Below are 23,179 nucleotides of genomic sequence, written 5' to 3'. Positions count from 1 at the left end.
TGAGCTACATCTTCGATAGTCTGGGGAGTGTTCTTCTCTAGTTCTTCATCATCTGATTTAGATCCAATTCCAAGACACCAATTACCTCCGCCATTGACTTAGTTTTGAGGACTAAATCAGACGACATTGGTCCCCTTTTCTTCCCCATATTCCCAGTTGCCTTCCTTTTCCCTGTACTGACTGAAGCCTTTCTTTCCCCTGTAACCCTTAAACTTGCTTTCCCTGAATTTCAAATTCCTTAAGAACCACTTTTTTTAGGGCGTCCTCAACCTGCCATAGCTTCGAAATAGAGTCATTATTGTGAGCCCTAGCAGAGCACTTTTAGAGTACAATCATTACTAATTGATTTTAGATATTTATGAAAAATACATTATATACTTTTACAAGTTTTGTATTATCATATTCTTTATCTAAGAGTACTCACGTCAAATCAAATGCTTTAAAATATTTGAAAAATCAAACTAAAAACACATTACATCAAATGCTCTAAACTCTTTCATTTTGGAGTTTCTTTAAAATTGACTATTCTACATATTTTATTTATTATTTTGTGTTTGAATAATTCTTTTAGTAGCAAAACTACCTATACTTTATATTTTGCGATACTTTAAAAAAAACATGAAAACAATAAAAAAAAATACAAAACTACAGTCTTTACGAAATTTTCAACATTTTTTACGATTTTTTAGATTTTATTTACATGAAATACGGTCTTTTATGTATTTTTATGTTACACTCTTGTTATTTTATTATTGATTTTTTGTCATTTGTATATTAATTTTTATATTGTTTTGATGTTATTTTTTTTGTTACTTTCATGTAATTTTTTGTTGTTTTCTTGTGTTTTTTATAGAATACCGTAAAAATATATATAAAAAAAACTTTCAACATAAAAATGTAAATTTTTTTATAACAATTTGTGTTTTATGTAATTAGCCCTTATATTTTTTAACAATTAACCACCTAAATTGAGTTTTTGGTGACAATACTAGCCAAATTCCATTTATGTTAGCTATTTATCCATTCAGTCTAAAAGACTATGTTATGCCACGGTGAACATGCCACAGTGTATACAAGTGAACACGTTTGTATACTTATTTTTTTTTACGCATATAGTAGAAAATAATATCAATATACTGAAAAAAAGAGAGAAAAAAAAACAAAAAAAAAAACACAAAATAAAAGTAATATAAATAAGCAAACAACTGTAAGAAAAACACTTACTGAAGAAGTCAAAAAATTACCACGATAACTAAGCTTGTGAAACACATCTTGTTATCGACTTTATCAACACCAAAACGAAATGAAGGAGAAATCTTATCATTGCTCTTCAGTTGTTTTGCTGGAACAAGACAATGCATATATATAATGTATATATATATAAAAAAATGTAAAAATTTCAGGGATAAAAATGTAAAAGATTTACAACAATTTATTGTTTTGCTGGAAACAAGAAAATACATATGTATATATTTAGATACAATGACTCTAAAAATAATAAAATTAGAGAAGAAACTAATAAAAAATAAACAATTATGTTAATTTCTTCGATCTCAAACCATACCTTAACCAAACATCAAAATTAGCCTTCAAAATTTGGTCAACAGGTTTCCCAATATTATCATCCAATAGACATAATCTAGGAACATATTTCACAATTTTAAAAGAGAACCATCAGGAGAATTAGATATTGAATCTAAATTAGCTTCAACAGATCCTAGTTCCATAAAGGGAGACTTTAAAACAACCCCTTTCTTTCTGTCCTTTTTTCAGTAACTAAGATTGAAGTGTTCTCAAAAACAACAATGTCACGAACATCATTTTGAACCAAATCAATACGGCAACAATCGCCAACAACTTTGCTAGAAGATTGAGCCTTTAATAAAATAAAAAAAGTCAAGATACACATACAAGGAATCAAAAAACATGAACGAAAAAATATATTTATATATAAAATGTGGATATCTAACAGTTTTTATTGGTTTAACAAAATATTTTAAGAACATAAGAATATTTCGTGAAATTTAACGGTATTAGCAGGGTTAGTTTTATAAATATATACAAATATTAATTTCATTTGTTTTAGATTAAATTAAATATATATAAATAACAATATTATTTATTTTTAGTTAATTGATCACTAATTTTAGATTAGTTTAAATATATATAAATATTTATATATTATTTATAACATTATTATTTTTGTATTGTTAGTTTTAATATTGAGAGTATATTTAATTTTAATATTTTTAAATTATATATTTATTTTCCTAAACTTTTAAAACTTTAAATATTTATAAAATTAAATAGTTTACCTTAATTTATAAAATATTAAAAATACACATAACAAAAATAAAAAATAAAAAATACAATTAAGTGTCAGTCACAAGGCCAAAAATTAAAAAGGCCCAATATGACTTTTTAGAATTTTTCTTAACCCAACCTTCTACTAACGTGTCATGCTAAATAAAAAAAATGCATTTTAATTTTTTTTCCCAAAATATTTAATATTAGATTGAAGTTGTATTAGAAATAATAACAATTTTAATAAAATTGTTTGAGTTTTTGGGTACTTAAATATGTAAAATATGCTTTCGTAATATGATAATATTTAAAAATATTATTTACAAATTATAATTTTTTTTTGTTAAGGGCTTACTTTTTTAAATTAAAACAAGACCTCTAAAATATTTGAGACGACCCTAGTATAAGTGCAATGCACGTAATAATAACATAATGTATGAAAAATTTACACTATTACACCAAATTTCTTTTTTTTTTTCTTCTTTATGTTATTAAATAATATTTTATGTTTTTTAATATGTTTGGTTCCTTTTATTAAAAAATAAAATATAATAAGTCATAACTATATAAAAAAAAAATTAAGGTTTAAGGTACCTAATAAAAATCTATAAGAAATTGAGGTTAGGTATGATCATCGTTTTCCTTTATCTTTTCTACTCTTCTTTTTGCTTGTTATTGATTATACTTGGATTGATTATGTCTTTTCTACTCTTCTTTCGTCTATACAGCCTAAGTTGATAAGTCTTGCATTTGGCACACTAGCAAGGTAACCATCCAAATTTCTCCATTTCCTAGCAAATGCTCTTCTTTTTCTTATGGTTTAGTTTTATGACCTTCACCTGTTTGTCAAAATGCCTGAATAAGATTGGGTTTTACCCCCTATCAATTTACGGTTCTAATATGAATTGCTCTTAGGTGGCGTTTGGTTGCAAGTAATGAAATGGAATGAAATGGAAAGGAAATAATTTTCTCATTGATTCTTTTGTTTGGTTGTATTTAAAACTATTGGAATACAATTCCGATAGAATTGGTCTTTTCCATCATTTTGGTGGAATGACTATTCCATTTTGAAATGGAAAGAAAGATCATTCCAATGCAAGATTTGAAAAAATTTAATCATTTTTTTATCAATTTTTTTTATGCATTTTAAATTTTATTCCATTCCTATTCACATTCTTATTCCTATATTTTCATTCCTCCCAACCAAACGACCTCATAAGTGTTAGATTTATCTAGTTAAATAATACTCTATCTAGAATAAAATAAGTAATGTCAAACATAACAAAACAACAAAAAAACAAAAATCATAAAACAGAACAAAAACATTTATAAAACAACATTTTAAAATTAAATATCATCTTCTCAAGAGCTTGAATACCACAAGTTTTAGTAGCACCAGCATCAACAAAATCATCATCCTCCTTTGAAATCAAATCCTACTTCGATAGACTAAAAAAGAAAGAAATAAAAACAACCAACTAATAAAAATTCAAAGCATGGCAAAAATAATACTAAAATAAGAGTAATTTGTGACATAAATACTTAAGTTTAACTCCTATTTACAAATAAATATCTAAGTTTTAGTTTTGGTAGTAACAATACTTAAGTTATATTTTTGGAACTCTGTAGGTACCTAGTTGTTAAATGTTAAGTAAATTGTCATGTGACAATCCCTAATTAGTCTAAGTTATGAATTTTTTATTTTAAAAAAATTAATTTAAATATACTAATAAGAAAATAACACGTAGATATTGACTTGACATTTAATGTTTAGGTACCTATAGTGTTCTAGAAATATAACTTAGGTACTATTACCGCTAAAAATTAAACTTAGTTATTTATTTGTAACTGGAAGTTAAACTTAGGTATATATGCCGCAAATTACTCGTAAAACAATAATAAAACAATTCAAAACAAACATTTTTCATATCAGCAAGAATTTCTGAAACAACAAACAATTTATCATCAATTTTTGTCCACTCTTGAGCAGTAGATGCATCTTCTACACCTTCATCAACCTTTGCACCAACATCAACAACAACACACACCTCATCAATTTTAACATTTTCAACATTGAACACAACCTGTCCACGATCATCTCCGCCACCACCATCCTCGTCATTATCTGGATAACCGTCCCCACAATTGTCATCCCCATCATCATCATCATCATCATCAACATCATCTTCTTCTTCACTGTCATCATCTTCGACCTGATCATCTTCCTTGGAATCGGATTCTTCATCATCCTTATTATCGACATCACCAACAACATCATTGTCATTTTCTGATGAGCGAAGCACATCATCTAATTGGCTCCCATGATGCCTAGAAGTAGCATGTAAGGACTAAAAAAAAAGAATGGAAATTTGAATATAAACTTAAATAATATTAAAAAAAAAACTATACAAAAACTACAAAATAACTACATTAAAAAACCAAAAAAGAATTATCTCGATAAGTATATCCATTTTTTTGTTCAAATCAGCAAAAGCAGACATAATAATCCGCTGCTGGCTAAGAACAAGAGACACATCTTTCTTCAAATCCTCATACTTAATATGAGTGACATGCTCATGCGCCTTAGATGAGGATGGACCAGCATGATCACTTTCTAGAGAAAACTTAGACACTGATTTAGAATCGCCATCACGATTGCCTTTACCTTTAACCTTAATAGAGGAAGGAGTCGTGTTAGTGGAAAAATAATCAACTAAATTCAAACTAGATCTCTCAATTGAAGTTGAAGAAATACTTTCAAATTCAAATCCTTATACTCAATACGAGTGACATGCTCATGCATCTTACATGAGGATGGACCAGCACGATCACTTTCCAGAGAAGACTTGGACACTGATTTAGAATCGCTATCACGATTGCCTTTACCTTTAACCTTAATAGAGAAAGGAGTTGTGTCACCGGAAAAATAATCAGCCAAATTCAAACTAGATCACTCAATTGAAGTTGGAGAAATATTTTCAAGTTGTAACTGTAACAAAACAAACAAAAAAAAGGACTGAAAGTGAATAAATATATAATTCAAACAAAAAAATAAAACAACAAAAAAACAAAAGTAAAACAACACACATATATCTCCTATAAAGGCCAATTGAAGATGATGTTGTTGACATTGTCCATTTTTAGTTGAGATATTTTAAGATTTGGCATTTTAGGCAGTTAAGAAGTCTTGAATGCCAATGTTTGAATACAAAGAAAGTTTCCCAACAACGTAAGGACAACACTCAAAAAACTAAATTTGCAATGCATACGGAAAACCTAACAACCTACAAAAACTACTATCCTTTTCCTTCTTCTTAACCGTCCTAATATTAGCATCGATCTTGCCCTTAAAAGATTCAATAGTCATCTCAAAGCACTCCTTCCCCACCCATACTCGTTGTAACGACCAATATCCACAACGTTGAGTTCCTCAATATAAACAACATTTACTAGGAGGACCCCCAACAAATAATAGTGAACAAAATACAATACAACCAACTTGACTGCTAGATCATCATTATTCCTATAATTGTTAGCAGTAAAGGCAACTTGGATAACATTCTTAATAATTTTTTATTGCCCTTTAAATAGTGTTCTACAAGCATATTCTTATCCTGCTTGTATTAAAAAATATCAGACTTGATGTGACAATCTAGACCAGTTACTAATGCAAATTACTCAACACTAAATTTAAGAAACTTTCCAGCAACAGAAACCCATAATTCTAACTCATTTGATTGTTGAACTTTCCTCAATATCAGACCATGTAAGAAGAGTTGGAAATGAATAATGCACTCATGAATACAAAGGAAGCGACCAAAAACAGTTCAGAAAAATATTTTCAATTGGATTGGAGTGAGAATATTTTTAATATCTTTAATAACTGAATAATACCCAGAGGTTATTAATTTAGAATGATAATGCTGAGAACACCTATATTTACAAGACCAATCTTGGGAAAATCAACATGCAAAATGTTTTAAAAATAACTCTAAAATAACACAAAAATAAACAAAAAACAATAAAAGAAATAATTAAAAAAATCACATACCTCAACAACCATTTCACAAGAAATCTCCTCCATACAGACTCATTCAATAACTGTAATTTTTCTTTAGTTTTGTCAGTACAAACTCCGTTTTAAATTTATTAAAGGAACATTTGTAAGTAACTAATACTACATGTTTCTGACGGATGAAATTAGAGAAAAATTACAGTTTTACAAACATTGAGTACTTATGCCGAAAATTTATTTCAAACCCATAATAAATGTATATAAATTTGTAAATTTTCAAAAAAAAAAAAATTGGTGATCGTGGTGAGGCACAACAAGAGTAGTAGACTTGGTAGCCAATGCCATATCCGAATCTTCACCTTGAAAACTCCGCCGATGGTTGAAAACAACCAAGATAGGAACACCTGGACGCGATTGCTGTGAAGAATTGAAATATGTACATGGTCTTTTAGAACATCTACCAAGATTTTTCTTTTTCTTTTGAATTTGGGTTATCAATGGGGTATAAATTTGGGTATTAGGGTTTCAAATCAAGTTTGTAACATCAATTTACAAAATTAATCGCTTAAATCGTTGATTGTTTAAATATTTTGCTTTTGATTAAACATTGAAAATATTAATTAATCCTTAATTTGTTTTATAAAAATATTATAGTAAAGCTGTCTTTTTTATTCTTATTGGTACAAATTGCTTATGCCAAAGCAGTAAAAATAGTTGTACTTAGTCAAATAATTTGATATTTATAATTTATGTATTCATGCTTGCTTATGATTTGTATATTAACTGATATGTTGTTCTGACTATTTTTGAAGATTTGAATTGTGGTTCATACATTTGGGTTTCTGATCTCATCAGTTTTTGGTGGTTTTTTTTACAGGTTGTTAGCTATGGAGTTTAGAAATGAGATGAGGAGATCATGCAGTGATAGCTATATTGTTCAAGTGAGTATGAAAACTTATATAACTCAATTTTCTGTTTTTTTATTTTTGGTTTATGAAGTAACAATCACAACTGCATTTAAGCTGTTTCTATATGTATATATTTTGCTACAGAATATCCAAAATGTTAGATTTTAGTTCCTGAATTGGGCTTCACTGGTTTTTCAGTGCTCATTTCCCATCTAAGACCTTTGTTTTGAAGAAATTTACGAGTAAATTGCGGCATAACCTCTAATATTTTTATTTTGTTAGTATTTATTAACTTCCAAAACTTAAATTTTTGACGGCAAAACCTCCAAAACTTCCTTCTATTAGCATTTAGCTAATTTCAGCCCAGAACACGCCACCGTCTCCGACCATCCTCAGCCCAAGCCAAGTCCGAAATCGAGTTGCCCACCGTCTTCTTCTTTGCAAATCTGGGTTAACAGATCCAAGGAACTTTGATCTGCGCGAGAGACGAAGGTTTGGGCTAATGGAAGTCGACGAGACGGAGCTCTGGGCAAACCTCCACAACTAAGCTCCCATCTGATCTCGTCTTCAGATTGGATTTGAAAAAAAGAGCTTGAATTTCTGTGAGTCTTTTATTTATATGGGTTTGTGTTTGGTATTAAGCTTGAAGATAAAACTATTTTATAATTTCATTTATATTTTTTGTTTCGTTGGTGAGAGAGTACATTGAGGGAAATTTTTTGTCTTGAATATGTGTAAATATATCTGCAGTGTTAGTGCATACCTATTGATTTGGGGTTCTAGTTTATAAAATCTGGAAGTTTGTTGAATCCATCATTTTTTGAAATTTTGAATTTGTGTTGATAAATGAATTATGGCGTAGAGTACTAATTTGTAAATCAGTGGCAGCATAAACAGATTGTGAATATTAGCAAAGGCATGAGAGGGAGAGAGAGTCACTGAAGAAAAGAGACCCAGAAAAAAAAAACTGATTTTTTTTTAGTTTTTATTTACGTGAAATAATAAAATTATGCCACATGTAAACTGTGTACACGTGGACAATCCAACTTGTCACTTATCATTTCATCATCACCCTGGTTAGATCGGAACAGAATCTTGATTCTTTTGTTGCTTGTACTATAGAGAAGAATGTCTCGGTGTTTTCCCTTTCATCCACCTACATATGCGAACAAAGGAGAGGCCTTGGACGAGTTGATTAAGGTTTGTTGAGCAAATCTGGTTTTTGCTTTATGTTCAACTACTTTCTACGAAGTTATCATTAATCACAAGGCCTCTCTTTTAACCCAACAGTTCATTTGGGTGTCAATATACCTTAGTTTTGCTGTCTATCTTTTGGGTTTTAGGTTGAAAGTATTAATAAGGTTTGGTAGCAATGATTCATCTGACCCGGATTTTGGAAATATATCGTTTAATGTTATGTGGGTTTTGGCTAAAACTGATAACCAATAGTTTGAAAAGACCTAAAATTGTTGGATGATTAATCTTCTTAAGAAAAGAATTGTTTGTCTGAAGTATTGAGTTAGGCCCTTTCCAGATTTTGTTTCATTGCATTATTTGGTATTTTCTGTACCATTGATTTGTAGTCGCATAAGGGCTATTTTAACTTATGAAAGTTAAGAGCTTCATTCTTTTTTTGTCATGGGAATTGTTTTTTTTTTTATTTTCGATTCCAAAGATTTTAGGTCGATGTTTTATGTTAATTGTCATGATGTTAAATAACACTGAATAAAGTTTAGTAGCATATATGAAACTTTTTTGTTTTAAATATAAGTTAAGAGTTTCCTTCTTTTAATGGATATTGCTATAGTATGTTTGATGTGAATTAGAATTGCATGTGTTGATTTGAAGAAACTGTGATAGCGTGTATCCCCTTTTAGTACATAAAATTTCGGATGATGAATATCCTATTGTACTGGGATTTGTGGATTTTCATGATTATTTGTTCTACTCTACGGTTCTCGTTCTGGTGCTTCAATGGCTCTGAAAAGATAAGGAGGAAGCAAAGTTGAAGAGGAACATCCTCAATAGAAGAAGTGAAAGAAAGACTTGTATGGTGGTAACCATTCTAAGGCAGCTGCAGAGGAGAAATATCCTCAACAGAAGAAGAGAAGGACTGTTGTGGACGAATCTGATCTATTAGAATCGAGTGATTTAAGTCAAGAACACGAGCAACCCACCTGTTCTGGAAGTGTTAGCTTTGTGTCTGATGGCACGTAAAGGAACCCCAATAAGAGGAGATTGCACGAGTCATTGTCTAATGATGGCGACAGTGAAAGAAAAATTATTCGTATCAGGCTACGCAAGACTGCATCCGAGGTTCATGTATAAAAGAGTTCAGGGAGTGGTTGTATACCTGGTGTATTGACGAAAACAGAAGTTGGTAAACATATCCTTAAACCTTGCCAAGAATTGTCATTGGCTATACCGGAGGGGAGAAATGAAACAAAGAGGCACGGGCTCATTCTTAAACAACGCCAAGAGTTGCTGTTGCCTCCACAAGATAATAGCAGGCAAAGCAAGAGGCCTGAAACTCAGAAGCCCTGCCTTAAGCCATCTCTAGAGTTGCCATTGGCTGCCACACAAGGGAGCAATGAATCCAAGAGTAATGAAGCTCATAAACTCGACCTTAAACCAGAACAAGAGCTGCCATTGGCTGCTCGCCAAGAGAGCAGAAAATCCAGGAGGACCTCGAAGACCAACTTGTTTATTGATGGTAGTCAAAGCTTGGATCAGTTTTATGGAGATTTGTTAAAGCCTTGGCTTCTTCCAATCCAAGGCTTGAAGCAAAGCATTGTGATTCTGAAGAAGACGATTGGCTTCTTGGGTCAAAGCAAGATTACAAGCAAGATGCTACAATACATAAAGCTGCCAATGTTGTGTCATGTTCTAGGACCTCCAATTTGTGGCCACAAGCTAACTACTTGCCGGAAGCTGACATTTTTGGATTGCCTTACACCGTACCCTTTTGAAATATTTTTTTGTTATTTATTATTTGTAGTTTACCCTTTAGATATTTAACTAACTTTTTATTTGGTTTAGTGTCTTCTGAACCAAAGACCTGTAGTATGGAAATTTCACATTACAAAGAGCTATAAAGTCTGTACATATTTTACAAAAAACAGATGAAAATTGTTGGAAAAGCTCAATTGCTAACAGAACACGAGTTTTGGGAGTTTTGCCGCGTTAATTGCTAGTGAAGTGAAAGTATTGGGAGTTCTGCCGCATTTAACTCGAAATTTATTGTTGAAAAAAGTTTGGTTATTGAAATTTTCTTATTTTCATCTTAGAATGCATATGTGAACATGTGTATACATTTGTTTGCCAGTCAGAGGTTAATGGGGAGACATGATTATTGAGAAATTTTATGAGCTTATTTTCACCATCCATTGAATCTTGTTGCTGATGCAGATTGGAAAAATGGGGATTCGACTTGTTTGGCATATTCTACATTTACTTGTCAGTATGTTCTATGTAGCTCTGGGAATGACACATGTTGCAGAAAGCTATCTTATCTCTAGTGGGTTATGGAAGAAATACAGAGCCTTCAATAAAGGCAAAGTTCGGTACCTGGCCATTGTGGTAGAAAGTGAAGAAGCTTACCAAACTTCAAATATTATCAAGCTTTTGTTGTGGCTGGAAAGTATTGGTGTGAAACATATCTGTCTTTATGATGCAGAAGGTGATATTTTAAGTTGATTAGGCATCTCTATTCCTCTCTATCATCAATATTAACAGGATTGTTGTTTTGCCTTTTCTCTTGTGATGTCTAGGAATAATGAAGAAATCAAAGGAGGCCATCTTGGAGAAATTGGACAATGCAACATTGTTTGAGGTATCATGTTTCTGTACTTATTTTGCCTTCATTTATTTAGCCAGGCAGTGTTTTTTTTAATGTGTTGTGATCATTCTTTTATGCCTATATTAAACAATGTCTTATATCTTTTCCATATAATATTAATTTAAAAGCTTACAATACCAAGATTGTAAGGATTTTTATTAAGAGAAAAGTTGACTGAAGTTTTATGATACTTTAATTAGAAATAGAAACTCCCATGTCTTTATAGCTTTTCTTACTCTTTAGTTTAATTAACAACTAACTCAACCTAATGTTTATCATTTTACAGAAAGCTAGTGAACATGACAAGTTACTTAGCGAGAATTGTATGACTCTGGAATTTGCTTCATTTTCTGATGGGAAGGAAGCTGTGGCTAAGGCAGCCAACTTTCTTCTTAGAAAGTATATGACATCCACTGCTTTGAATGGAAACCAGGAAGAGAATACGTTCACAGAAGCTCAAATGGCAGATGCACTTAAAGCTATCGGTTTGTTTTGTTGTTAATGTGTTTCTTGATTGGTTTTGATTCCACTATCATATTTGACGATTTATTTATATCTTATCAGGGTGCAATGGACCAGAACCGGACCTCCTATTAGTCTATGGACCTGCAAGATGCCACTTAGGCTTCCCTGCTTGGAGAATTCGTTACACTGAGATCGTGTAAGTACTTAGTAGTCTTGCAAAATGAGTCATGAAATTAGTTATGTATCTTTTTTCTGGTATATCTCTATAGTGATTAGTTCAGGAATTAAATTACTATATATGGAAAGAGTGTGACTCAGTTACCTGATTAGTTCTAAGTAGGCTAATATTTTCTTTTGAAACTAGAATTACAAAGCTCTTTATACATCTTATTTTGACCTATCCATTGCTCTTTCTCTGCCCTAATCAATAACCGGGAGAGGAAAGTTTGGAATAGATAGGAATTACGCGTCCTACAAGCCTTGCCCGCAGAAGGTCACCTTTGTCTGATGGAACAACCGATTTTTGATAGTTCCTGGTCTATCCCAGGTGCATGCCCACCTATCCCTACAAATATTTGCGGTTCAAGAAGTTATAGCAATTTTTATACAAGTATCCCGGAAGTACTCGAACCTCAGATTTTGTTGGAGAAAACCACATGTCTAACCATTTGAGCTACCTTCCTTGAATAGGCCAATATGGTTAACTGTGTTCCCCACTCTTGCGTTGCACTTCTTTAATCTCACAAACTATTGAGTGACTCACTAAAAGTAACTCGATTTGAACAAGGTGCTCTACTTTCCATTCTTGATACAATCCTCACCACTTGAAGAAAACCAATGCTTTAAAGTTTGTGTGTCAAATACATGATAATATATGGAGCAATGAATATCCATGGATTGGTTTGTTTTAGTTTGCTTTATTTTTCAGTTTATTTACATTGTCTCCATCATTCCACCACTTTGTTATGCCTTTTTTATTAAATGTCGATTCTAATTTGTGAGAAACTATTTAGTCTCCATCACTGTATTGCTCCGAGCTGGAGAATCGTTTATTGACTACTAAAATTCTCTGTCTTCTGCATCATTTTCTTTCGAGTTCTAACCCGAATTGCTCTTTTGTTTTACAGACATATGGGACCTCTGAAGCTCATGAGATATGGCTCCCTAATCAAAACTATTTACAAGTTCACCATGGTGCGCCAAAACTTTGGTAAATAATTCTTTTTCTTGACATTTATATACCAATGAGGATGGAGAATGTGAGTTTAAGAAGGGTAAATTTAAATGGTCAAGTGTGTAATTTGCTTTGGCAAATTAAAGTAAGTTCTAGATTAAGTTCCTATAAATTAATAATCTCAATTAATTTGAGTGAAATAGTATAAAATTAACATTTAGTTGATTAATAATATCGAAAAAATTGTATGTTTTACAAACAAACTACTAATTGTAACTTACCACATATTAATAATCTCGCTTTGGTTAAGCTTGCTTTGACCAAAAGTAGTAGTTCGGTACGTTGGCTCGTGAATCTAATTTGTATTCAGAATCTATTAATAGCGGATGATATTTTTAAATAAATTCTGGCTTCCACTTTTTTTTAGAGGACTTAATGTCCTTGCTCCTTGGTTAATACATTTTCCTCAAAAGAAAAAAAAAAAGAAAATTTCTTCTTCCCCAAACTTAATTCATCATGTTTAATATAATACACTCTATTCATGTTATGTTATCGAGTTATAATACTATTTTTTTTTATATGAAAATATACATCAAAGATATGTAAGAAATTTTTAATAAATTCAAATAATTAATAGAGATGAAAATAAAAGTAAACAATCTCTTAAATGAGGGTAGAGGTGTTTATTGGATCACATTTAATGTTTTTAGGCCTATTAAGATTTGATCTAATTATATATTGGATGATATATCTTACCATTCGATTCAATTAATTTCAATTATCCAATGGATCTAACATCCAATAGATGCTGGATTAGATTAATTCTATTCATTGGATGTATTTTATGTATATTTATTGGTTTAATTTAAGTTTATCTAATATTTTAGATTTAGTATTTATTGGATCAGATCAGATCCATTAAATAGATTAAAATTTAAGTAAAATTTTAATGTTAATTTTTATATATATACATATATTTTTTTTTCGTATAACAACATAAATCTAATTACTAATTCAAACTAAATAAAAATATTAATTAGTTCGATTGGATGTTGGATGTATTGGATTTTTGAATACCTCATCTGACATCCAATTTGATTGGATATTCAAAAATATTATTCAATTTGATTTGATCATAATTGGATATCCTATGTTTGGCGATCGGTTATTATTGAATTGGATCAATTTATACACATCCTGCATGGGAGCCTCTTTTATTTATTTATTATTATTATTTTTATGAATAAGCCTCTTTTATTTTATACAAGTGCAAAACAAACCATTTAAACTCTAAAATTTGTATGATAACTTATTTTGAATTTTTAAAATTTTGTAGGTTAAGATATAAGTTTGTAAAAATATAGTGTTTGTTTTCAAAAAAATGATCTTATGGATTTTTTTTTTTTTTTATTAAAAAAGTTGAATAATATAGAAAAAATAGTATAAGAGAACTAGTTATTCTAAGGATATTTGGTTACTCTCACTATTTTATTATATTTTTCAATTTTTTCTTCAATTTTTATTATAAAATATCTTTCTTAAAAAAACCATATTTTCAAACAAAAAATATAAAAACCCATAAAATGTGTAATTTCCTCTAAAAAATTGTAATCTAAATGGTGAAAACATAAAAAAGTGTACCAATACACTCATTCTTGAAAATACACCCTAAAAAAACTCCTAATAATAAATACCATATCTTTAATTTCTAAAAATAAGAAAAAAGAAGAAAGTTTATATAGAGCAAGAAATGGAGATGAAGATGCAACTTCCAACTCCCTCTTGCCTATGGTTATGGGCAGTTCAGAATAGGAGTTAATGCACCACACACAACAACTAAAACACATCTATCTTCCCATCTAAACTCACTACTCATGCTCTAGCCATTAACCAGTGTTCTAAGAATTGGAGATCCCTCAACAAGTTCCTGTCTATTTTAGATTATAGTCGTAGATTTAATTTTTGTAAATTTCAGTACATTAATCGTAATTTCAATTTTTATGCGGATAGTTTAGCAAGGAGTGCTAGAATTTCTAGACAACGTTCTGTATCAAGGGGAGGGTGATCCCCCTGTGATTCCCAATTTTTTTCTTACTTAATGAACTTTAGTTCTTCCAAAAAACAAAAAAACTCACTGCTCATTTTAGGTCAAGATTTAGGGGTTTGGTGGCAATTTACTAAAAATAAAAAAACCAATATTATTTGATATACAAACATAGATTAAAGATTATAACAGAGATTAATTTTTATTTTTTTTTATTTTTTGTTAAAGTAGTAAATTTAAAAAGGAAAAAGAATCAATTTAAATTAAATTTGGAGTGAAATCTATAATTTAATTGAAACAAAGAGATATTTTTGTTAATATCATTTTAGTAAGCAATATTAATTATAGGGCACTTTACACATTACTAAAAAGATAATTAACAATTTGTTAGAGATAAAATAGTTAGAAAATTATATGGTATATTGACTTTTGTTATTTTCTTAAAAAAATACTGTCAGACGGTAAATTTTTAATTTTTACTGTATTTTTTTAAAGGTTTTATACTGCCTTTTATTAATTTTTTTGTCATATTTTGGAAAATGACAAAATATTTGATGTTGATATAAAAGCTTTTTTAATAAAAGTTTTGACGTTCATATAATAAAGTAATTTCAATTAATTTTTAAAAATAATTTATAATTTTTTCAAATATTGGTTGTAATTATTATTTCTAATTTTATAAAAAATAAATATAATTTTTTTTTTTAAAAAAAATAATTGTTGGAAACTTACTATAAAAAGTTTTAGATTGTTACTTTATTAATTTTTTTTAGTGCCATCAATGGGTATTACCCATTAAAAAATATGCTTTCTATTTAATTTATATATAATTTTGATTTGATTGATGTTGTCACTTTGTGATAAGTTTAATTATTTATTTATTTTTTTACTTAATTCTTATTTAGTTTGAGTCATTAAATTTTTATTTTTTATTTAAAAAATTAATTTAAATATACAAATAAAATAATAACACATTTAACGATTATTAAAAATTAAACTTTAATTTTTATCTACTAAAAATTAAACTTAAAGTATTTACGTGGCGAGTTACTCATATTAAAAAATGCATAATAATTTAGTAATTATATTCAAAATATTGGGTGAGTGTGTAAATTTCCCTACAATTTGCAGTTCCTTCGTCAAAAAGTTAGACAGAAGATTTTTGTTCTAGAAAGATACTCTAATATAAACAAAGAAGCACTATCAAAGAAGTTAAATTAAAAATACTTAAATAATGAAACAATATATATTCTTTTATACAGATATTTTTCAAAACAATACATTTGGTAGAAGATAAAGATAATAATATAAATTAGAAGTCAATAATAATTGAAATAATTAAATTTGTTTGCTAAAATAATAATAATAATAATAATGGGTACAGTTTGCCCCATAAATAGGTGCCACACCACCTCAAAAAACATGTCACAAAAGATAATGACATCTTCCATAGTGTGTAGTGATGATGATGGAAAATAGGATAAGAAAATGACCCAAACTCTTATTATTATTATTATTATTATTATTATTATTATTATACCAAATTCATATATATAAAATACTTGTATTCAAAGAAAGAGGGTTGTTGGGTATCATTGGTGTTTGATTCTCGAGAAAATTTTGTTCATTCATGTACACCTGTCTAATAATGTATAGAAAAATTACAAAAGAGTCTCTTTCACACTTGCAAATTATTTCAAATCATAATTTTTTTCTTTTTAGGATGAGAACTATACTATTCAATAACCCATCACACACGTCAATCTTAGACACCATCACAACAACAACTAATGTACCCAAGCAAGAAAAATCAAATCAAATTTCTGTTATAAAAAATAGGGATTATGGGGATTAAGACAAAACTATCTTGATTGTAATTTAAAAATTTTGTCCCCTATTTTTTTATCTTTTATAAATTAGGTAATATACTAGTCGTTAGTTTTATGATTGATGGATATTGTTTTTTTTTTTTTTTTTTTAATTATTTCATTTTTGTCAATAATTGGCAATTGCTTCTACTCTTTTCTTGCCTTGGCAAATGGGGCACTCATTTTAGTTTTCACTCATTTTATGGGGTTGGAGTATACCCTATAGTTAGGGTACACTCTTGCTCATCGGGAATTGTATAGTACCCTACGTGATCGGAAAGATATTTCAAGATCGATAAAATATCTATAAGTAGGGGTGATAATTCAGATCAAACATAATAATATAATTCGAAAATAATATAGATGAAGTGACTCAAATTAAGACGAAAAATTTAATAAAACTACTATAGAAATAAAGTAAATATTTTTGTGTGAAAAAGATAACTATTAAATAAAATTAAATCAAATTAGTTATTATCTTAGTCCATTATAATTACATTGACATGAGTAACACCAATTGTCAAGGCATATCCAATCACCATGGCTCTATTATTGTTTTAGAGACACTAAAAATTTATAATCCAACTTAAATATCTTTAAAAGTAGAAATATATAAAATTTTCCCTATTTTTCTTCTTCTTAAAAAAGTCAATAAATTAAACTAGTCATACATATATAATCACCTTCCATGTGATTAAAGTTGAATTAAAATGATTAGTACTAATAATAGAATAAAAAAAAATAACAATCCTTAAAACTACATCATTAGTTAAAACATCACTTTTATCACATGGCATAGACAATTTGAAGAGTTTCACAATGACAAAAATGACAAGTAAATAACATTTTATTTTTTACCTAATGATTAAAATTAAAACTATTGTAAATATTAGTGTAATTTGCGACATAAATACTTAAATATAATTCTCACTTATAAATAGATATTTAATTTTTACGGTAATAATACTTAAATTATAATTGTAGGTGTCAAACAGTTAAGTGTTAAGTAAATTGCCCTGTGACAATTCCCAAGTTATTTTTATAAAATTCCAAAAATATAATTTAACTATTATTACAAACAAAAATTAAACTTAATTATTTATTTACAACAAGTTAAACTTACATATTTATATCATAAATTACTTTAAACATTAAAATGGAAATCATTACCCATTTATTTTCTCTTTTCTTTTTTTGTTAATTATATATTTTCCAAGACTAACCAAATTAAGAATTAAACAAGTTCAAAGACAAAACACTAAATATTATACAAAAATCAAAGACAATAGATAAAAACAAAAAACACATAAGAAGACACCAAATGAAAATTTCTTCAAATATTAATAACATAACAATAATATTTTAATTATGTAATTTTAAATCTGTAATTAATCTTAATCACAACAACAATTAATCAAACTGAAGCTTGTGAAACCTTGTTAACAACCACCTTACCCGGTTCCTGACCCAACGACCCACCGGGTCTCGTGTCGGCCGCCACGGCCGCATAACTAAGCTGAGCCCCCGGCCCCAGCCCGGTCCCCGGTCCAGGTCCCACAGGGACCTGCTGCGATGGCTGAGAAGATGCCAGCACCATCCCACCGCCGGCGGTGTAGAATACCTGTCTTCCCGTCGCGCTATCGTACGCCACCTGAGTGTACGGACCCATATCAGTAGTGGGAACCATTCCGCCGCCGCTACTCGGCCGTACTATTCCCATCCCTTCCGGATAGGTCGCCGCAATCTTCGGTGGCGGCTGCTGTGGCGGAGGTACCACATTGTACACCGGCTGTTCCTGGTAAACATCCGGACCCAATCGCTGCTGCTGATGCTGCTGAACTTGGTAGTATCCTTGTGGTGGTTGACCGGGTGGACCGGTTACCGGTCGGACCATAGGTTGGTGGTGGTAAACCGGAGCACCGTGAGCTGGGATCATATACACCGGATGATCTTGTGTTCCTCCTCCTCCACCGTGACTCACTGGATATCCTCCGCTGCTTGTGAGTCCTTGCTTTTCCGGCCAGTAATTTGGCTGAGGAGGTCCCGTCATAGCTGCCGGAATCTTCTCCGGTACTTTATGGATGTAGTAATTTTCTCCGGCGTATCCTCCTCCACCGACTAGATTTTCCTCGCTCTTTCTTCCGTACATCGCTTGTTGTTGCTGTTGATGCTGTTGTTGTTGTTGTTGTTGAAGATGATGATTTAGCTGTTGTTGTTGTTGATGATGATGATTTAGGTTTTGTTCATGTTCAATTTGAAGTTTCTGTAACTGTCTCTGAATATCAACCGGGTTAGACCCGATAACCCGATTAGCTCCACTCATAACCTGATATTCCTGAGGCGGCGCCGCCAACGGTTCAGGCACAGTCGGCGGAGGAAGCGGAGGAGAAGCCACAACTCCAACACCGCCAACGCTTTTCTCCAAACCAAACAAGAAATCCACGTTGTTGTGAACAGGCGGTTTCGGATTCGGGTCGGATCCATGATTCTGAACCAAATTCAAAGCCTCAACAAACTGATCCCGATCCGTATTCGGACCTTCCGACCCGAAACTCGAAGCGGAATTAGCCACAACAGGAAACAGAAACAACCTCATCCTCGCCGGCTTACCAGTAGTCCGATAGTACCGATCGTACTCGTGCATCATATGCTCTAAATCATCATCGTTCGTAACGGAGATCAAAGCATCAAGATCTTCCCCTGGGAGCTGGTACTTAAACGAAACCTCGTTTTCACAGAGAGCAGAGAGCTTACCCACCATAATCGCGAACTTCACAGTCCGATCAACGGCAAGGATCTTGGTTTCTCCACCGATGTAGCAGAGCTGATTATCGTGAGGACGAGGTAGGATTTTTCCGCCATAACTGCACATGAACTTGACCTTGTAGTTCTGCGGCGGCGGTTGATCGTCCCACGGCGGAGGGTTCTCGAAATCGATCTCTCTTGAACGAGGCGAGGAATCGCCCGAGTCAGGGTACGAACTGTATGAGAAATTCTCCATTGATTCGTTTTTTTTTTTTTTTTCTGAGTAGTAATTGTAAAGGGTTAGTAGTGTGAGAAGAGATCTTTTTATTTAGAGTTAGAGAGAGAATGATAGGGTTACTCGGGGTAGGAGACAAGGAGGGAAGAGTTTAGGACACGTGGCGTGATGTAATTGGATTTTGGGAACCTGTGAGTGGTGGTGGGACCCTCGCCGCATTTATTGGGTGAGTTTGGAGGAGAGAGAAAGAAAGAAGGGATAAGAGAAAAGAGAGTGATGTGTTTTGACTTGGTATGGTATGGAAGAACTATTTGATGACTAGTTAATCTTTTTAATTAATTTTTTGAAAAATTGAACGAAGTTGATTTTAAATGAATAATTCGTGGTATAAATATAATTAATTCTAGTTAATTATATTTATATCGGTTATAATATGGTTAAATGAGTATTTGCTTATTAGATGTTTGGGATTATCTCGTGTTACATTTTGATATAATATTTTGATTGATTAAATAAATCTTAGAAGTGGGTCACACATTTTAATCTAGTGGGGATTGTTATATTATTTTTAGGCTAATTAGTAATTTTTCTCCTCGAACTTTGACATGTACTAAATCGTGTTCTCTGAACTTTTCTGGCCGTTAGAAATTCTCCCCGAACTATTGAGATTATTAAATTTAAGGACTTTTGTCTAATTTCATTCAATTTTATTATTTAATTGATTATTTACATACTAAACCATGCTCCCTAAACTTTGATATCTACTAAATCATGCCCCTTGATATGTAGTATGTACTAAAATCATGTCCCTTGAAGTCTCATCCATGTTAGAATTTTTTAGACAAAAATCCTTAAATTTAACAATCTCAATAGTTCGGGGGGAAAATTATTAATTAGCCTTATTTTTAATATAATAATATGTAGATTAAAATTTGGTAATATACATTATTATTACGTGAATAATATATATTAAGTGTATGGTAAATAAATGTGTGTGGATGCCCACCTCTATTAATGCTTTCTTACAGGGCCTATTCTTATTGATTAATGATATTATTTTAGTATTCGTTTCCAGGTTTTTCTCACTAAATTTATTTATGAGATTTGAATGAGCCAATATTTTTTTTCATTAAAAAAAAAGTATAATAGTATTAGTAGAACTAATGTTAGACACTTTGTGTACATAACCCATAAATTAAAGTGATTAAATGTAATAATTTAATTAAGTAGTATTTTCATTAAATTATTAATAACAATTTTGTCCCAAAAAAATCATAATTGGTATTAGTAGAACTAATGTTAGACACTTTGTGTACATAACCCATAAATTAAAGTGACTAAATGTAATAATTTAATTAAGTAGTATTTTCATTAAATTATTAATAATAATTTTGTCCCAAAAAAATCATAATTGGTGTTGAATTAATTTGAATTTTTTAATGTCACTTTCAGAGAGAATAAATGGAATGGATTTTGATAAATTTACAATGTAATTTTGTGATAAAAATAGAAAGGATGTTGAAAAAAATTAATCAAACAACAATAATAATATTCTTGATAACATTAATATTGAAAATGTTGGTATAATTTTGTCATATTCAATCCTTATCTCAATGTATTTCTCATCTATTACTAATGATAGCTTCTTCTTTTTCATGATAGATTCTATCAAAGATGAGACATACATAACATGTTAGTGTGTCTTTAAGTCTTAAGTCCTAATAATAAGTTTTTCACCCAAAACTATTATTCTTTATTATTATATATTTTTTAAATAAAATAAATTATCATTTTTATTATTATATTACTTTATTAAAAAAATCACATTTATTATATTAAATTAGTTATTCTTAGATAAAAATAAAACTACACTAATTAATTGTATGATAATAATGCCATAAATTATTCATGATTGATAAATTAAAAATATCATTACATATGGTGAAATAAAGATTACAGAGAGAAAAAATATTACATACACGACAAAAAAAAAAGTGTTTAAATTTGTAATACTTTTAATGTGCAATATTAATAAAAATATACAAAACATTATTTAAATATAATAATTTTTGATATCTTACAAATTAATATTGACAAAATAAATTAATTTTTAAACTTTATAATATAAATAGATATGATATAATAAAAATAATAATAATAATAAAAGATGCGGTTCATAATGATATAAGCAACATATTTTTATTAAGGGTCAAGATGTAAAATGGTCCTAAATCTAACAATAAAGTTAATAAATGTCATTTTTTTAAAAAAAATTAACAAAATGTCCTTTTAGTTAAAAAATTGATGATAAAATTACAATTATAACCTTGAATAATTAAGTGTTTGGTATAGTTATTTTTGTACAATAGTATATCGTTTTTATGTGCAATAATATATTTAAAAAAACTGAAAGGTGGTATATATATTTTGAAATAACTGAAAGGTAGTATATTAGTTTAAGATTGTAGTACATTATTTTAATATGCTATGGTATATAATGAACGAAAGACGGAAATTAAAAAATATGGAATATTAGCTTAAGTTTGAGGTATAGTTATATTTCACTAGGAAATATTGTCTTTATGTTCATTAGTATATCATGAAGGAAAGAAAAAGAGAAAAAAAAACATGTGGAATATTAAATTAAATTTTTAGTATATATATATATATTTTACTATATTAGTGGTATATTAATTTTTCACTATAGTATTTATGCTTATGATTGCAGAATATAGTTTTTATATGCTATTATATATCGTGCAAAAAAATTATTTAATAGTATATTAGTTTAAGTTTATGGTATATTTATATTAGTCTAAGGTATATTGTTTTGTATGTGATATGTATATCGTGAAGGATATAAAGAAAAAAAAACTATTAAATATTAATTTAAGTATGAGGTATAGTTATATTTGACTGAGGTATATTGATTTTATATTCATTGGTATTTCATGAAGGAAAGAACAAGAAAAAAAAAAACTTGTGGAATATTAAATTAAGTTTTTTGTATATTTTTTTTTCACTATGCTGGTGGTATATTAATTTTTGACTATGGTATATCTACTTATAATTGTGGTATATAGTTTTTGTATGCTACTGTATATTGTGGAAAACAATTCATTTAATAGTATATTAGTTTAAATTTGTGATATATGTATATTGGTTTAAGGTATATTGTTTGTATATCATACGATATATTAATAAAAAATTAATTATATGGTATGTATATAAAATTACAATGGCTTCAGTATATAAAATTACAGAATGATAATGGGTTTGATCTTTTTCTTTGGCATGTATATATTTTTTTTTGTCTTATATGCTAAATATTATATACATTATAAGATTTCAGTTGGGTTTATTGTTATATATGTCCCGGTAAATTTATTTTAATTAAGATATTTTAGAAACAATTAAATTCAAATTTTGGTGTTGGTTTATGCCTAATATTTAAGTAAATTAATTGAAACAATATGTCGCCAAAGTGACCTCTTTTGTGTAGATTAATTTAATTAAAATATTAGGATAGTTGTGTGTTTGTAATTGATGTTTATATTGACTAGCCCAAAGGTAAGTGAATATT

The 23,179-nt window shown here is 29.6% G+C and overlaps 2 protein-coding genes across 11 annotated transcripts; one reads left to right on the top strand and one right to left on the bottom strand.

The window, feature by feature from the left end:
• The first annotated feature begins 2,874 nt into the window (after positions 1-2,874).
• LOC115719484 (uncharacterized) lies at positions 2,875-13,130 on the top strand. Of its 10 annotated transcripts, XM_061109917.1 has the most exons (9): positions 2,906-2,929; positions 3,033-3,070; positions 7,197-7,260; positions 8,350-8,427; positions 10,636-10,906; positions 10,998-11,059; positions 11,352-11,550; positions 11,630-11,726; positions 12,658-13,130. In XM_061109917.1, exons 3-9 carry the CDS (start codon positions 7,207-7,209, stop codon positions 12,746-12,748), a joined length of 852 nt encoding a protein of 283 aa, XP_060965900.1. In that variant the 5' UTR covers positions 2,906-2,929; positions 3,033-3,070; positions 7,197-7,206; the 3' UTR covers positions 12,749-13,130. The 10 variants fall into 10 exon arrangements, with proteins under 10 accessions (XP_060965899.1, XP_030504409.2, XP_060965903.1 ...); XM_061109916.1 differs by having other exon boundaries at positions 2,875-6,751; XM_030648549.2 differs by having other exon boundaries at positions 2,875-6,755.
• A 4,799-nt stretch (positions 13,131-17,929) lies between these two features.
• On the bottom strand, positions 17,930-19,783 carry LOC115720909 (uncharacterized). Its single transcript, XM_030650118.2, has one exon. It carries the CDS (start codon positions 19,615-19,617, stop codon positions 18,031-18,033), a length of 1,587 nt encoding a protein of 528 aa, XP_030505978.2. The 5' UTR covers positions 19,618-19,783; the 3' UTR covers positions 17,930-18,030.
• Between the last annotated feature and the right edge of the window lie 3,396 nt (positions 19,784-23,179).

This window comes from Cannabis sativa, chromosome 2 (genome assembly GCF_029168945.1).
Source record: "Cannabis sativa cultivar Pink pepper isolate KNU-18-1 chromosome 2, ASM2916894v1, whole genome shotgun sequence".
Taxonomy (NCBI): Eukaryota; Viridiplantae; Streptophyta; class Magnoliopsida; order Rosales; family Cannabaceae; genus Cannabis; species Cannabis sativa.
The sequence above is the reverse complement of the archived record's forward strand: the minus strand, read 5'-3'. Positions and strand labels throughout refer to the sequence as shown.

What these genes read in the sequence shown, in the direction of transcription:
- LOC115720909 (XM_030650118.2), bottom strand. Translation starts at nt 19,617, where the DNA reads ATGGAGAATTTCTCATACAGTTCGTACCCTGACTCGGGCGATTCCTCG.
- LOC115719484 (XM_061109915.1), top strand. An exon ending in CTGTCTTTATGATGCAGAAG is followed by an intron (nt 10,907 to 10,997) that starts GTGATATTTTAA and finishes TGTGATGTCTAG; the next exon opens with GAATAATGAAGAAATCAAAG. An exon ending in ATTCGTTACACTGAGATCGT is followed by an intron (nt 11,727 to 12,657) that starts GTAAGTACTTAG and finishes TTTGTTTTACAG; the next exon opens with ACATATGGGACCTCTGAAGC.